The sequence below is a fragment of the Mauremys reevesii genome, linkage group 1 (assembly GCF_016161935.1).
Source record: "Mauremys reevesii isolate NIE-2019 linkage group 1, ASM1616193v1, whole genome shotgun sequence".
NCBI lineage: Eukaryota > Metazoa > Chordata > Testudines > Geoemydidae > Mauremys > Mauremys reevesii.
The window spans coordinates 339,817,915-339,835,543 of record NC_052623.1 but is presented as its reverse complement, the minus strand read 5'-3'; the positions used below and the strand labels follow the sequence as shown (position 1 = coordinate 339,835,543).

At 41.1% G+C, this 17,629-nt stretch overlaps 1 protein-coding gene across 7 annotated transcripts in view; it reads left to right on the top strand.

The window, feature by feature from the left end:
* The window catches only part of CACNA2D1 (calcium voltage-gated channel auxiliary subunit alpha2delta 1), a 658,833-nt gene that overhangs the window by 448,912 nt on the left and 192,292 nt on the right, over positions 1-17,629 (top strand). For all 7 annotated transcript variants that reach the window (XM_039518654.1, XM_039518644.1, XM_039518662.1 and 4 more), the window contains exon 7: positions 11,153-11,284. In XM_039518654.1, the coding sequence (XP_039374588.1) occupies positions 11,153-11,284 (132 nt within the window). The remainder of the gene's footprint in view (positions 1-11,152; positions 11,285-17,629) is intronic.

The following is a 17,629-nucleotide window of genomic DNA, read 5'->3' as shown; positions in this document are numbered from 1 at the left end:
TATTTTTTTAGTTCCTTCTGTCCCTTAAATACCATCTTGGTGTTTCTTCAGAGATGCCTGTTTAGTTTTTGTTAAAGCAGACAAACAAAATGTATATAACTTTAATATAGCATGCTGATGATGATAATTTCTTTTGCAAATGTTTATATTTCTTTGCATTCACCAATTTAAAAAATAGGAGTATGAATTAAGTACATTTGAATCATAGAAGAGTAGGGTTGGAAGAGACCTCAGAAGGTCATATAATCCAACCCCTTGCTCAAAGCAGGACCAACCCCAACTAAATTATCCCAGCCAGGGCTTTGTGAAGCCGGGCCTTAAAAACCTCTAAGGATGGAGATTCCACCACCTCCCTAGGTAACCCATTCCAGTGCTTCACCACCCAACTAGTGAAATAGTTTTTCCTAATATCCAACCTAGACCTCCCCCACTGCAACTTGAGACCATTGTTCCTTGTTCTGTCATCTGCCACCATTGAGAACAGCCTTGCTCCATTCTCTTTGGAACCTCCCTTCAGGTAGTTGAAGGCTGCTATCAAATCCTCCCTCGCTCTTCTCTTCTGCAGACTAAATAAGCCCAGTTCCCTCAGCCTCTCCTCATAAGTCATGTGCCCCAGTCTCCTAATCATTTTTTATGCCCTCCATTGGACTCTCTCCAATTTGTCCACAATACGTTTATATGTTTTTATTTTAAATATATATTCAGCGAGGTAGCTGCTCTAGAGATTATTTTAGTGATTTAGGATTAAATCAATAGGATCATGATTTGAATCTAAATAACTGAAAATGCAGGTAATTACTAATGTTTGCAGTAATGTTGAAAAAATTAGCATATTGTAGTTCGACTGCACAATTATTCTTCTTACCTCTTTCTTTGTGTATGTATAAATAATCTTCCCATTTGCTACAAATATGTTTTGGCTCAACAGAATATCAAAATTAAGTAAGAAAGAATCTTGCAATATCTTAGAATTCATTTACCTATACAATGCAAAGGAGTGAAAAGTAAATATTTACTATTTTTAGAATTATTCAGTGTGGCATTAATAATCATTGCTTATCTGTGTTTTATTTTAACTGAATTCTAGGGTTAATTTCTGGGTTCCAGTATCTGTGTAGGTACCTATTTGACCCCAACATCCTAATATTGTAATTCTTCCTATATATTTAAAAAAGAAGTTGCAATAGTGCTTGTTCTCATTCTCTCTCTCTCTCTCTCTCTGTCACTACTCAACTTGTAGAAAACTATCTCAATTATTTTCTAAATATTTGAGTTTGTTTTTCTTTGTCAGTATGTGAGAGAGAACACATTAGTGGGGGTGAAGCCACATCTAAGAAACAAATTCTATATTAAGTTCTGAAAATGGTTAGTTCCATGATAACCCTTATTTTCTATAATTTCTGTCTCTTGCACCCATGAGCTTTCCCTTTTGATTGACAGCATCATCGTTCTGGTGGAACTCAGCTGTTGTGTGAGGTCGTGTTTGCAGAGGGAGAGGAGATCTCTTAGGTAGCGAGGGCCATTCCCATAGAACACTTTGAATAATAGGATGCAGACCTTGAACTTGTATTGAGTGATGAGCAAGCACACAGTGTGTTGTACTTTAGAGAGGTGTTTACTGTGTGGTTAAGCTAAAAGCTCAGATGGAGCTTTATACAGGATTTCTAGTTTCACTTTTGACATAATTTGTATCAGTTATCTGGAGGTCATCACTGTGGCCAATACGTTAGGGTTCATTCTTCTGGCTACTCACAGATGGAAGTTGTGGGGTTTTTTTGTTTTGTTTTGCCAGGATGGCTATTTGTGCATCTAAAAGCAAGAGGACCCTACAGCTGCAGACTGACTTACTGATATGAGGACAGATGGTCTCAAAGCAGTAGAAAAAGTTTCTGTAGAGGCCCAGGGTTCTTCAGATAACTTCCTACCAACATAACCACAGCCTTAACAGAAAGAGCACATAGGGAAAGACTTACTTAAATGTATGGTAGAATTTTTACTTCTGATGAGCTTTATATCATGGGAGAAATTTGTAGGTCACCAGGTCATACCTTGTGAGGTGAATTACCCCAGTATCTTCATTTGAAGCTCTGAAAATCACCAAGTTGTATTTTTTTTTAAATGGCCTCTTCAGGACTTTAGTATTTGTGGATACATCCACAGATGTATATGTATGAGCCACCTAAGTACTTAATACAAATTCTCTCAGTACCTAGGTTTGTTTAGAAACTTACAGGAAATTACACTTTCTTTCTCAGCCCCACATAAAATGTGATAGCAGTAAAAACTTTCTGTGATTGGTGAGTATATTTAGCACTATTTCCTTTAACATGCACCAGAAAGTGTCTAAGCTCTGAAAATGTGGGTAAAGTGTACTGGTTTTATAATAAAACATATGAGGCAGAAAAATAGATTACGGAAATTCCACTGAAAATGTAATGTGTGGATGTTGTCGACTAGGGTTGGGGAGCGGGGGGTTGAGCACAAGTGTGAACACGTGACTAAATACACGCATGTAAATATATCCTCACTCCAATATCCCAGTATTTGACTGCAATAATATATAACATTCACCACAATAATTCTGCCTAAGTTGTGTCTGCTTTTTTAAATCAACGAGTCAACTTCATTAAAATAGGAGATGGAAACCCAGCCCCCCCAATCACACTAAAAGACAATCACTTTTATGTTATAAATGCATTGCTGAGGAGGTGCTTTCTGTTCCCTCCAGTGTATTATGCATAGCTGCATCATTAGGGAACAGTAGCTGACATCTTTTCGGAGATAGTAAATAGCTCCCAGGCTTTTCAAATAAAGTCATACATTGCCTTCTACTCAGGCCAGGGCCTACACATTAAATAAATCATCAAAACTATGTTCTTCCAGCTCTGCTTTAAAGAGAGCAATAGTGTAGTGTTTTATTGATTGCATTTGCAGAGGCAGATTGAATCCAGGGCTTGTCAAGGCTCCTGAATCCCATGTCATAAACAAAAGAAAAACAAAAAGGGGCGGGGGAATAGAAAAGATGGATGCATTTCAATGGAATTAGCAGGAAAGAATGATGTTGCCTATTGTATGATGATAAATTTAGTTTTCCTTTCCTGCCCATGTCAAGTGGGAGGTAGCAATAGAAGTACATTGAGAGTCAGTCTCCAAAGACCCAGGCCTGTTTTTTAAGAGGATTTAGGAGTAAGCCAGTTATCTAAATCTCGATGTTCTGCCGTTATCATCAAAAGCTCCATCCTCTTACAATGGTGTGCTTCAAAAGAGAAGGTAAGCGATTCTAGCAATTGTCATTTCTCAATTGACCTGGCCACTACAACTCATCAAAAGTCCATTTTAGGAAGATCCAGTTTTTCAAAACAACAAAAATGAATGAAAATATACTATAGCTACTCTAAGGAATACTTACATTTGGGAAGCCAATAGAAATCCAAATCTTAAAGTTTAGATCATGGTCAGCTGAATTCAATATCTCTGGACTGATTTAGTTATGTGCAAAATTAGTTGATATTTGGGGTGGGAGTGGTTTGAGGAATAGCTGGTTTTTGTTTGTTTGTTTAAGATGGCTTTTCTTAAGCTGGAATGCTTCAGAGGCATTGCTGTTAGAAGTTTAACCAGAATCAACTATTCATCAGAGGTGCCAGTTTGAAATTGCCTATTAGCAGCCAGAGAAGTGGTAGATCTCATTGTCAGCAACTTTTTGCATTCTTGGCTATTTAAAGTGAGGGTACATTCATCAGCAACTGCAAAGCAGTATTAAGCTTCTTGAATAAATACAAATTTTGAAAGTGATGGTGAAAGCTATAATTCCTTACAATTACTTCTTCACTCCCTGTCCCTTTGGATGGATATTCTGCTTGTGATAGAAGCTTGTTGTTTTATAGCACACACACAAATACCAAATTTCCTCCTGGAATGGGTGTTTTAATGACCTTATCTTGTGGTATCCGAATAACAGCCTCCCCCATTGCACTATACATGTTTGCTTCCAAGTACATGACACCTTGCTTCAGTCACAGTGAGAGAGTGAATTAAAAGGAAATTGATGCAAATTGAACCATACAATTGTGTGAGCTACTTCTACAATTTAAAACTGGAGCATTCACTATATTAATTTCTGGAGTGCTGAAAGGCTTGCTTTTGAAAACGTGACAGTAGAAATGCTACTCGTATCATTAGCAGCTTTCTCCCAGCTTTTTTTTTTTTTTACTACTATAACTGGTGTTGGAGTGAGCTGCTTTTGCTGGGCCAGTTAAACTCCACTCATAAACTCCTGTTTTCAGACTTGACTGGAAACAGGTTTTTTTCCTGGACTTTTTTTTCCTCATTTTTAACAAATCCTTCTTAAAATGCTTAAATAAGGAAAAAAGTCTCTTTCACGTGCAAAAATAGTACTTTAAGGCAAAATACAGTATGTATTGTAAAATCCTGGGGGTAGGATGCGGGGTGGAGGGGAATCAACCTATACATAAAGATGATGCTTAAAGTTAACTGTCTAGCACCTTTTTTCCACAAATATCAGAAGTAGGGAAGGGGTTTTGCCATATAAAACCATGGAGAAAAATCAGAGGAATTATTAATAGGTGAATTACTCTATTATATCTGTAAGGTCCTTGTCACTGTAGTATCTAGATATTTCAATAATATGTGTGATCACTCTTTTTCCCCCCTTGTTAACCATTATTATTATTTATGTATAGGCTTTTCTGGGATACTCATCATTGTAGTATTTGAGCACCTCATATACTTCAATAGATTTATAGGGGTGTATCGCTATCCCCATTTTAAGCATGGGAAACTGAATCATGGAGAAGTAAGTCCTTCCTAATTCAGCAAGGCACTTAAGCACATGTCTAGCTTTATACTTGTGCTCCAGTTCATCCATATTTAGCAAAGCACTAAGCCCTGGTCTACACTATGGTGTTAGGTCGAATTCAGCCGTGTTAGGTCGATTTAAAAATGACTGCATCCACACAATCAACCCCGTTCCATCGACCTAAAGGGCTCTTAAAATCGACTTCTGTACTCCTCCCTGATGAGGGAAGTAGCACTAAAATCAACCTTGCTGGGTCAAATTTGGGGTAGTGCAGACAGAAATTGACAGTATTGGCCTCCAGGAGCTATCCAGGACAGACAATCCAGAAAGTTTTTGGAAAGTGTAGGGGACAATTTCCTGGTCCAAGTGCTGGAGGAACCAACTTGGGGCAGAGCTCTTCTTGCCCTGCTGCTCACAAACAGAGAAGAGTTAGTAGGGGAAGCAAAAGTGGATGGGAACCTGGGAGGCAGTGACCATGAGATGGTTGAGTTCAGGATTCTGACACAAGGAAGGAAGGTGAGCAGCAGAATACAGACCCTGGACTTCAGAAAAGCAGACTTTGACTCCCTCAGGGAGCTGATGGGCAGGATCCCCTGGGAAAATAACATGAGGGGGAAAGGAGTCCAGGAGAGCTGGCTGTATTTTAAAGAATCCTTATTGAGGTTGCAGGAAAAAAACATCCCGATGTGTAGGAAGAATAGTAAATATGGCAGGCGACCAGCTTGGCTTAACAGTGTAATCCTTGTTGATCTTAAACACAAAAAAGAAGCTTACAAGAAATGGAAGCTTGGACAAATGACCTGGGAGGAGTATAAAAATATTGCTCAGGCATGCAGGAGTGAAATCAGGAAGGCCAAATCACACTTGGAGTTGCAGCTAGCAAGAGATGTTAAGAGTAACAAGAAGGGTTTCTTCAGGTATGTTAGCAACAAGAAGAAAGTCAAGGAAAATGTGGGCCCCTTACTGAATGAGGGAGGCAAACTAGTGACAGAGGATATGGAAAAAGCTAATGTACTCAATGCTTTTTTTGCCTCTGTCTTCACAAACAAGGTCAGCTCCCAGACTGCTGCACTGGGCAGCACAGTATGGGGAGAAGGTGACCAGCCCTCTGTGGAGAAAGAAGTGGTTCGGGACTATTTAGAAAAACTGGACGAGCACAAGTCCATGGGGCCGGATGCACTGCATCCAAGGGTGCTAAAGGAGTTGGCGGATGTGATTGCAGAGCCATTGGCCATTATCTTTGAAAACTCATGGCGAACGGGGGAGGTCCTGGATGACTGGAAAAAGGCTAATGTAGTGCCCATCTTTAAAAAAAAGGAAGAAGGAGGATCCGGGGAACTACAGGCCAGTCAGCCTCACCTCAGTCCCTGGAAAAATCATGGAGCAGGTCCTCAAGGAATCAATTCTGAAGCACTTAGAGGAGAGGAAAGTGATCAGGAACAGTCAGCATGGATTCACCAAGGGCAAGTCATGCCTGACTAACCTAATTGCCTTCTATGAGGAGATAACTGGGTCTGTGGATGAGGGGAAAGCAGTGGATGTGTTATTCCTTGACTTTAGCAAAGCTTTTGACACGGTCTCCCACAATATTCTTGCCAGCAAGTTAAAGAAGTATGGGCTGGATGATTGGACTATAAGGTGGATAGAAAGCTGGCTAGATTGTCGGGTCAACGGGTAGTGATCAACGGCTCCATGTCTAGTTGGCAGCCGGTTTCAAGTGGAGTGCCCCAAGACTCAGTCCTGGGGCCGGTTTTGTTCAATATCTTCATTAATGGTCTGGAGGATGGCGTGGACTGCACTCTCAGCAAGTTTGCAGATGACACTAAATTTGGAGGAGTGGTAGATACACTGGAGGGTAGGGATAGGATACAGAGGGACCTACACAAATTAGAGGACTGGACCAAAAGAAATATGATGAGGTTCAACAAGGACAAGTGCAGAGTCCTGCACTTAGGACGGAAGAATCCCATGCACTATTACAGACTAGGGACCGAATGGCTAGGCAGCAGTTCTGCAGAAAAGGACCTAGGGGTTACAGTGGATGAGAAGCTGGATATGAGTCAACAGTGTGCCCTTGTTGCCAAGAAGGCTAATGGCATTTTGGGCTGTATAAGCAGAGGCATTGCCAGCAGATAGAGGGGAATGATCACATCCCTCGATTTGACATTGGTGAGGCCTCATCTGGAGTACTGTGTCCAGTTTTGGGCCCCACACTACAAGAAGAATGTGGAAAAATTGGAAAGAGTCCAGCGGAGGGCAACAAAAATGATTAGGTGGCTGGAGCACTTGACTTATGAGGAGAAGCTGAGGGAACTGGGATTGTTTAGTCTGCAGAAGAGAAGGATGAGGGGTGATTTGATAGCTGCTTTCAACTACCTGAAAGGGGGTTCCAAAGTGGATGGATCTAGACTGTTCTCAGTGGTACTCGATGACAGAACAAGGAGTAATGGTCTCAAGTTGCAGTGGGGAAGGTTTAGGTTGGATATTAGGAAAAACTTTTTCACTCAGAGAGTGGTGAAGCACTGGAATGGGTTACCTAGGGAGGTGGTGGAATCTCCTTCCTTAGAGGTTTTTAAGGTCCCGCTTGACAAAGCCCTGGCTGAGATGATTTAGTTGGGAATTGATCCTGCTTTGAGCAGAGGGTTGGACTAAATGACCTCCTGAGGTCCCTTCCAACCCTGATATTCTATGATTCTATCCCAGAGTGCTCCAATGTGACCGCTCTGGACAGCACTTTGAACTCCGATGCACTAGCCAGGAACACAGGAAAGGCCCCAGGAACTCTTTTGAATTTAATTTCCTGTTTGGTCAGCATGGCGAACTCAGCAGCACAGGTGACCATGCAGTCCACCCATTATTCCTCTATCATCTCTGTCCCTGAGGTTATCGCAGATTAGAAGGCAAAAAAACTGCACTCACGATGACATGTTTTCCGAGCTCATGCAGTCCTCCTGCACTGATAGGGCACAGCTTAATGCATGGCCAGGAAAGGCCAGGAAAGAATTAAGTGAGCAAGAAGAGCGGAGGTAGGACGCGATGCTGAGGCTAATGGGGGAGCAAACAGACATGATGAAGCGATTGTTGGAGCTGCAGGAAAGCCAACAAGAACACAGACCTCCACTGCATCCACTGTATAACTCCCTACCCTCCTCCCCATGTTCCATAGCCTCCTCACCCAAACGCCCAAGAACATGGATGTGGGGAGGCTCCGGGCATGCAGCCACTCCACTCCAGAGGATGGCCCAAGCAACAGAAGGCTATCATTCAAACTGTTTGATTTTTAGTGTGGCTACAATACGCAATGTGGCCCTGTCCCTCCCTCCTTCCCTGCCCCACCTGGGCTACCTTGTCCATTATCTCATTTTTTTAAATTAATAATGAAAGAATGCATGGTTTCAAAACTATAGTTACTTTATTTTAAAGGGTAGTGTGGTTGGCTTACAGGGAATTAAAATCAACAAAGGGGGCGGGTTTGCATCAAGGAGAAACACACACCACTGTCACACCAAAGCCTGGCCAGTCATGAAACTGGTTTTCAAAGCCTCTCTGATGCACAGCATGCCTTGCTGTGCTCTTCTAATTGCCCTGGTATCTGGCTGCTCAAAATCGGATGCCAGGTGATTTGACTCAACCTCCCATCCCGCCATAAACATCTCCCCCTTACTCTCACAGATATTATGGAGCACACAGCAAGCAGCAATAACAATGGGAATGTTGGTTGCCCTGAGGTCTGACCTAGTCAGCAAACATCACCAGCAAGCTTTTAAACATCCAAAGGCACATTCTACCACCATTCTGCACTTGCTCAGCCTATAGTTGAACTGCTCCTTACTACTGTCCAGGCTTCATGAGCCATGGGAGCAAGGGGTAGGCTAGTGTGGGTGCAACCACGCAGTGTGGCCGGCTGGGAGAGCAGCCTGAGGCAGAAGCCTCCAGCTCAAATGATATTCTAAGAAAAAGGGCGTGAAACGATTGTCTGCTGTTGTTTTCACGGAGGGAGGGGCGACTGATGACATGTACCCAAAACCACCCATGACAATGATTTTGCCCCATGAGGCATTGGGAGCTTAACCCAGAATTCCAATGGGCAGCGGAGACTGCGGGAACTGTTGAATAGCTACCCACAGTGCACTGCTCCATAAGTCAATGCTAGCCATGGTAGTGAGGATGCACTCTGCCAACTTAATGTGCTTAGTGGGGACATACGCGATTGACTGTATAAAATCAATTTCTAAAAACCGACTTCTATAAAATTTACCTAATTTCGTAGTGTAGACATACCTTTAAGCATATGCTAAATCCCATTGACTTCAGTGGTCTAAGTGACTTGCCCAAAGTTATAACGGAAGTTTGTGTAGAGGTGAGGATAACACCTCTATCTCCTGAGTCTCTGTCCAGTGTCTTAATGCAAAAACTCTCCTTTCATCTGCCCCATGTCCTAAGTTTAGAAGCACCCCATGCCAAAACTTGCATTCACTTCACTGGGGCCAGGATTCCACTTTAGGTATTTAGTCATGTAAGTAAGGTCCAGGAGAGAATCATTGCACAAATTAAAAAGAGTGTTACAAGGACTGTACAAAGATTACAGTGCTTCATTACATAATTATACAATAGAGCAAACTTGCTCTAAAGAACATAATTGTACAATAAACATTTTAAAAATGATAGTTAAGTACTTACTTTACCTGAGGGAATTGCTCCTCTTTCTCAAGTAAATATATATTTAATTAGATATTTGACAAAGAGACTGGGTATATAGTAAAGATTTATTGGTTACAAAGGATCTGGAGAATAGGAGGTTTAATTTCATATTTCTTCAAAAGTCTGCATCTCAGGAGAACAGAAAGCACTTTTAAAACTTCTCTGAAAAAATAACTCTTTCACAGAACAATGTGTATCCAAAAACCAAACCTATGAAATTTAATGTTAGCATTTTATTACTCTAATTACAAAAACTTTAGTTTAGAAGCCGATATTAACTTCAAGTTTTTATTCTTGGTCCTCCATCACCTCACCTATAAAGCTTTGCAGAATGATCCATTTTTTTGTCTGAAAGATGGACTCACTTTATTTAGTCCAGCTTGAATTTCCTATAGACAATTCTGTAGAAATACAACAGAGAATTCTGATGAAAAGTGATATTCTACGTGCATTTTGTCACTTCAGATATATTTCTCCCCACTGTTGGTAATGAGTGTGTCACTATCCTCTTTATAGCCTATGTATTTCAGTCTTGAAGCATCAGACAAGACAAAGGAAAGCATTAGTGACCCAACCACCAACTAAAACCTTGCTCTGTTCTAAGAATCTGAATGCCAAGCTGATGCCTACTGTGATTGAGATATCTTTGGAAATTAATTGGATTTGCAACTGATTAAAGCATGGTACCATAATTCAACTTCATTATTTGTTCAGTTGATTAGTACTATAGCGGAGCATTGTTCGTAAAGCCCCTACTATCTTTTATCCATTTTTAAAACTAAGGCATGGAACATGCTAATATAAATATTTGCAAAAGTAACACAAGCATCAGTACAGGGCAGCTTTGTGAATATGAATTTCCATGTCACTGGCCACTTAGTGTTTAGTGCTGATCATGCTTAAGCATATGAATTTCCTTGTATCTCAAGTTCACTGTGGAACTGACCCTGCTCATGAATATTAATGTCCACAGAATTGATCTTTCTGCAAGTGTTCACATCCATATACATGAAATCCTGTTAACTTGCAATAATGAGCACGGTCTTGGTTGCTAGTCCCAGCTCGGTTTTACAATTCTAATGTTGTTTAATTCATTGTTTTCTCTTTCCATGGAATTCATCTTCAATAATAGCATTTACCTTGAAAGAGAGACCTTTGTTACATTTTTCCAATGACTTATACATCTTTTGTTGGTATCACCTTGCTTTTTCTCATGGCTGCGTCCTGTGATCAAATAGGTTATGTGGTTACATCCTCTAATTTACTTGTTTGTAGCCTGGAATCAAGAATAGAATGACCCATCAGAAACAACATATTTCACAGAAGAAATTAAGTATCCAAAAAAATAAGAATAATCTTTCCATACAGATGAATCACTGGGGAAAAAAAGCAGTACAAGAAAATTAAAGAATATTAATACTTTCAAGGAGCAGGACTGCATTTTCTCAAATTTACTCTGTTGATTACTTAAATTACATACCCTCTAGAATAGTTGTTAGAATAGTTTACTCAGCCCCAGCACCATATTTGTCATGTTAAATCTTTCACAATTTTTAAAATTCCTTTAAGGAATATTAGCTGCTAATTATGTAAATACTTAGCTTTGTAATACCAAATATGTTTCCTCTTTTACAGCTACAATAGTGTTAAATGAACTCAACTGGACTGGAGCATTGGATGAGGTATTCAAAAAGAACAGAGAAGAAGACCCAACTTTGTTATGGCAGGTTTTTGGCAGTGCGACTGGCCTCGCCAGGTATTATCCAGGTAATTGCAAGCTTATAACTAAATAACGTGTCTCCCAGAAATACCAGTAAGGCATTCTCCTTTATTTATTCAAGCAATCCTGTGACAATTAAATATAATTTAATTTTCTCAGAACAAAATTATAGCGTAGCTTAGATCGATTCCCCCCCAACCCAGTGTAGACCAGGCCCTAGTGTCACAAACCTAGTATATACAATAACCCTTGACAAAAGTGTACTATTAAATAGAAGCATCTTTCATGGAGCTAAAAAACACAACCAAACAAACAAAAAAATCTTTGTTAGCATCCTTTAACTTCTATAGAAAGAAGGCACAGCATAAACTATGTTAAAAGCGGGAAGATAACAAAAGCTCACGGCAAGTATTTAAAAAAGGAAACCTTAAGAGAGGGTTAGATATTGCGAAATTATAATCGGACCATAGGAACAACAAGAGGGACATCAGTGGGGGAGTCTCCTCAATATCTTAGGCTATGTCTATAGTATACTATGGACCTTACAGTTGTGCCACTGTAAGGTCTCCTGTGTAGTCGCTCTATGCTGGCAGAAGAGAGTTCTCCCGCTGGCATAATTAAACCACCCAAAATCAGTGGTGGTATCTATGATGGCATCTTCCACCGACATAGCGCTGTCCACACCAGTGCTTTGGTCAGCGAAACTTACGTTGGGTGGGGAGTGTTTTTTCACACCCCTAACCAACGAAAGTTTTGCTGATAAAAGTTCTAGCATAGATAAAACCTTAGATGTCTGTACACAAACACAAGGTGTATGAGGAATAAACACGAAAGAACTGGAAGTATTCGTACATAAGCTAAATTATGACTTAACTGGCATCAGTGAAGACTTGGTGGACTTGATGACTTCTCGAGATCCCTTCCAACTTTATGTTTATATGATCCTATGATTCTGTAATAATATGTGTGAAATTAGGGCTTGTTAAACTCAGGCTATATGGGGATCTGCTAACAAAGAGGTGGACAAGAGGTGGACAAGTCTTATCAAGCAGTAGATAAGACTGCAAGGGAGAAAGGAAAAGTTAAACAGAGAGATGGAAGGAATTCAGTGAATATACATAGAGTTCTCTTAGTTATTAGACCTTTTTGTGCACAGCACTGTCAAACCTACACCCATAGGCCATAAAGTCATGGGACCCTCCTACACTAGCGTAAAGTTTACCACCCATGGTCCAGGGAACGTGCTTGCAGACAGAACTCATTGGTGACAACTTGAGCCATTGAGTTAATCAAGATGTCTCAGTTACTTTGTTGACCCTGTTTGGGGCATATTGTGAGGTTCCTTCCAGGGTGGATTTGATTTAAATCACTAGTCAGGAAGACTCGATTAAATCATGGATTTCTACATAAAAGTGCATTATTTTTGGTTGTTATAACTGTAATACATATTATTCACAACTCAGAGATAGATGTAGGTTTCATTTTTAGAAGGTACACCCTATACATTTCTAAAGTGATTTATTTTGAAAACTTTTCAGATTAGTTATACAGCTATATCAAAAAATGAATGATTGGTTATTTCATTTACCAAGGTAATTGAAACAGATATTTATGAAGTCACTGGGAGGTGAATTATCTCCAATTCAACAGGTTAATCATTAATATTTGGAGGATTTTCTTGCCATGTTGTATTAGGAGAACATCACCAGACAGACATTTAAATTGTTTTATTTAACTAAAACAACAACGTTATGTAGTCTGGATTTTTTTCTTTAGCAGCAAATAATTGTTAATATTTTAACAAAACAAGCGTATGGATTTTTTAATTTAAACATTCAAGGTTTTTTTTAAAAATCGGGTTTGTTTTTATTTAAATTGTTTTTAACTAAAATAGTTAAATGATTAAAAAAAAATAAATCGACTATGTCAGCCAAGTCAACATGAGAAACTTAAAATATTGGCTTCTGCAGCTAACTCAGTCATCTTCACCTTCATTTTCCTGTTTGTTCATAATCTGGAAAACAAAAACAAGCTTTCCTGCTTTTTTAGGTCCCAAACAATTTCTCAATTTGGAAGGAATTAGTCCAAAGAAAGAAAATATTCTTTCTTCACCGGCAGAAGAAGTTACTGCTGTTAAAAGTGAGATTATCACTTCAACAATCTCTGAATCCAAGTGCTTAAGTGACTTCCACCAGTTCACTGGTGTGACTTTTTTTAAAACATCATCAGCAAACATACAGTTCTTAGATGGTTCACCCTTAGCTCTGAAGTTTATAATAGCTGGCGCTATGGAGGGAGGATGGCTGGACGTCCATGTCATAGCCAAATCCTCTTCTTCAGCAGTTAAGGTTTGACCCTCGTACCAAGTATTGAGAATATTTGCAAGAAAATGAGCTGGGGATAGTGCTTGTCCCATTCATTTTTTTAATGTTTGTAATTTAACTCTGTCATTTCTCTTCTTAAGAGTTCACTCAGTTCCTTCCAAATTTCAAGAGTGTCAGCAATAAAACAGCTATTTCCCTGCAGTTTGTTCAATGCTAGAAAAAAGTACTCAGCATGTGTTCAACATTTCTCTTAAGCCCAATGTTGAGAACTTAGGCTGTGACAGTGCCATCTATTTTTTTCCAGGTTCTGGGGCTTGATGAAAAACACCAAATATTATAAGACTTTTGATAAAGTTGTGCAAGTTGGTGACACTGTCTTTTAGATATTTAGGATACATTCCTGGCTAATTGAAAGAGTTAACTTCAGAAACCCCCATTTAGAGAAAATGGCACTGATGAGGCTTAACATTTACATTAGGAGTATTTTGTGTCTCCTTACTGAATTATTAGTTCAGCTCACAAAATTACCTCAAAAATTGCTCTTAGATTTTCCTGTAGAAACAGTGGTTAAAAGTTATCTTCCTCTCCCCCACCCATACACCTGTAACTGCTAAGCCGTGAGCACCTATTATTCTCTGTTATCTGCTTTGTCCCAGTTATTCATACCTTTGTGGCCTCCAGATTGGATTATTGCAACACACTCTTTCTGAGACATGTCTTGAAAACCTACAGAAAGTCCAGAAGGAGGTTACCTGCTTCCTTACCAGTTTAAGCAACAGGGAATATATTACACCAAGACAGCACAAGTTTCCTATTTACTTCTAGGTCCATTTCATGATTTTTATTCTGGCACATAATGAGAGTCCTGGATAAGCTAAGAGGCCAACTCTCTCCCCATGTGCCACCATGGCAGCTGACATAATTTTGCTACCAGTCTGTAGATTTGAACATCTGAGCTTTCTGAGTGGAAGGCCTTCTGCTGGAATTCACTTTCCCCATTTATCCAGCGCTAGAGCCTGTTGACTTTCCTAATATGATGTAAGGCTGCTCATTTCTCAGCCTTGTGCCTAATGCAGTCTTCATGGGAATGGTGTATATGTGTATATGTGTATATGTGTATATGTGTGGATGATAAGTATCTTTCAATATTGACACTGGTCAACAAGCAAAACATGCCATTTGCCTTTCATTAGCTTTATGCTTTCATCTGAAAGCCTTTAAAATGTTCAATGTTCCTTATTTTTCCTCTTTTTGCTAAAGTAACACATCTAGAATGGGAAAATTACATCTTGGATTTAATTGAGATCCTTGATTGATTTTGCTTTGTTTTTACTAACTAGGAATTCGATGTTGGGTGGGAGGAAAGAGGGATTGTCTGCCATTGAGTTTGGGAGGGTTTCAGTTATTCAGTTGATCCTGCAATTAGTTCCATGTGGGCTGCACTCACGTAGAGCTTCACTGACCTTAGTTGGATTTCTTGCAGGCAGAAAGGTCCCCACTGACAGAATAGATGACAGATACTAAAGCTGTTCACATTTTGTGTGACATCTATCCTGCTATCTAATTTCACTTCTGTGCTGTAAAAAGCAGCTGCCCAAAAGAACAATTAACTATAGAATTCTTGGTAGATTTAATGGAACTGTACATGCAGACCATCTATTTTCCCTTGTAATGTCTTTGAAATCCTTCTTAATTACAGATGTAATTGGGATTATAATTGTTAATCATTGGATCAGTATAATGATGCTATGGGAAGCACATTATTTTTGCTTTACTAATTAGTAATTAAACTCAAGAATTAGTTTGTCTTTATATGGCCTTTGCTGAATGTCTTATTAGTCATTTCCTCACCTTTCCTTTTGTTTATGTTGTTGCTCAACGGATAAGACCTTTAATCATGGAATTTGTTATGTTTTGGACTTCAGTCAAATAAACCAGAGGGAAGCATTTCTCTGTATGTACAGAGAAATGATGTACAGGTGTTTGTGCTCATGTTCCGAGAAACAGTTTAAGAAAGGTTGGCTGCACAGTGTTGCTGAGAAGAAAGACTAGATTAAAGCAAACTCTCAGTTCTGATAAGTGATTAACCATGTGAAATAATATAGACAGCAAAACTGAATCAGCTGTCCCAGGAGAGTGCCTTAGATGTGCTTTATCAGTGTTATACCAGAAAGAGCCTAGAATGGCATTCTTGAGAAAGCAGAGAGTCTCAGGTTTCAAACTACCTCAAGAATACGATTTTATTTAACAATTGTAGCAACAATTTAATGGATGAAGCTACAATCAGAATTTTACTCAGAATTCTTAGATTGTCTGTTTGTCTCCAGGACTCTCTGTCCTCTATTTCCTGTTAGATACCTGCCACAAGAAGGCAGTATGTCCTAGCTAGGTAGCTTCAGGAAATTTTGAGTGCTTGATAAAAGGATCGGCAGTTCCTCTGGCAAGAATATCTTACCGCCTCTGCTCTACTCACTTAATTCATCCCAAAATATCAGACAGTCCTGAATAGCCATCAGAACTTGCCATGTCTCCATGGCATAAATCAGTCTCCATAATTTTCAAACTACTTTAAAAGACTCAAGGATGATGAGAGCTCTCTCTCTTACTACTGAAATGATAGGAAGGTGGGTTAGAGACAGGGCTGGCTCTAGGTTTTTTGCTGCCCCAAGCAAAAAAAATTTTGGCTGCCCCCAACCCAGCCCTGGGCTCCCCACCCCTGCTGCCCCAGCCCTGGGCTCTCCCCCCGACCTGCACCCCCTGCTGCCCCAGCTCTGGGCCTCCCTCCACCCACACCCCCTGCTATCCCAACCCTGGGCTCTCCCGCCCCGCCCCCCCCCCGCCATCCCAGACCCGGCCTCTCCCCCACCACCCGCACCCCCTGCCACCCCAGCCCTGGGCTGTCCCCCACACACACCCCGTGCTGCCCCAGCTCTGGGCTCCCTCCTTCCCCAATACCCGTGCCCCCTACCCACCCACACACCCCCTGCTGCCCTAGCCCTGAGGTCTGCCCCCTCCACTCGCACCCCCTGCCGCCCCAGCCCTGGGCTCCCCCTCCACCTGCACCCTCCTTCCGCCCCAGCCCTGGGTCACTGGTAACTTGCTCCCAGGGCAGGTCATTCAGCAGGAATTTTGGATGTGCACAGAACACAGACAGGATTGATTCCCATATGGTTACAGAACTGCAGTAAAGTGGAACAATTTTCAGTGATTGGAGGCTATCTGGATGCATGTTATAAGACTGTCCTCCATAAATGAGGAAAAGTTGAGGTGCCTTTATTATTCTTTTGTTCCACTTGTTCTTTCTATGGGGAATTTGCCAATGCAATATCACTGTCTTCCTTTTAAACAAATAAAACTAAAAAAAAAAAAAGGCAATGGCTGTTGAAAATAGCAATTCCAGTCCTAAAAACCACTGGGAAGCATTTCTTGCTCAATTTTATCCTACTTTTTTCTACAGCAAATTACAGTGGATCAGTATATTTGATTTGGGAGAAATGAAGTAACAGCTGCCCAAATTGAGCTTGAGCACTCCTGAATTTTGAGGTGTTCAAATCTGGAAGGCAGGTGCTCGGGGGAGGGGAGGGGGCGGGGGCTCTGCGGGGGAGCACGGCAGCATGTATGCAGCAGCGTGTCGGGTGCTGCGCGGAGCCAGACACGCTGGTCCGAGTGGCACGGTAAGGGGGCTGGGGGGTTGGAGAAGGGGTAGGGGGTTCCAGGGGGGCAGTCAAGGGACAGGGAGCAGGGGGGGGTTGGATGGGGCGGAGGTTTGGGGGGGCAGTCAGGGGCAGGGAGAAGGGGGGGCAGTCAGCGGTTGGATAGGCATGGGAATCCCAGGGGTTTGTCATTGGACAGGTAGGGGTGGGGTCCTAAGGGGAAGTTGGGGGTCTCAGGAGGGGGCAGTTGGGGACAAGGAGAAGGGAGCATTAGATAGGGGTGGGGTCCCAGGGGCAGTTAGGGGCAGGGGTCCCGGAAGGGGACAATCAGGGGATAAGAACCAGTGGCGCTTAAATAGGGGTGGGGTCCTGGGGGCAGTCAGGGGCAGGGGTCCTGGGAGGGGATGATCAGGGG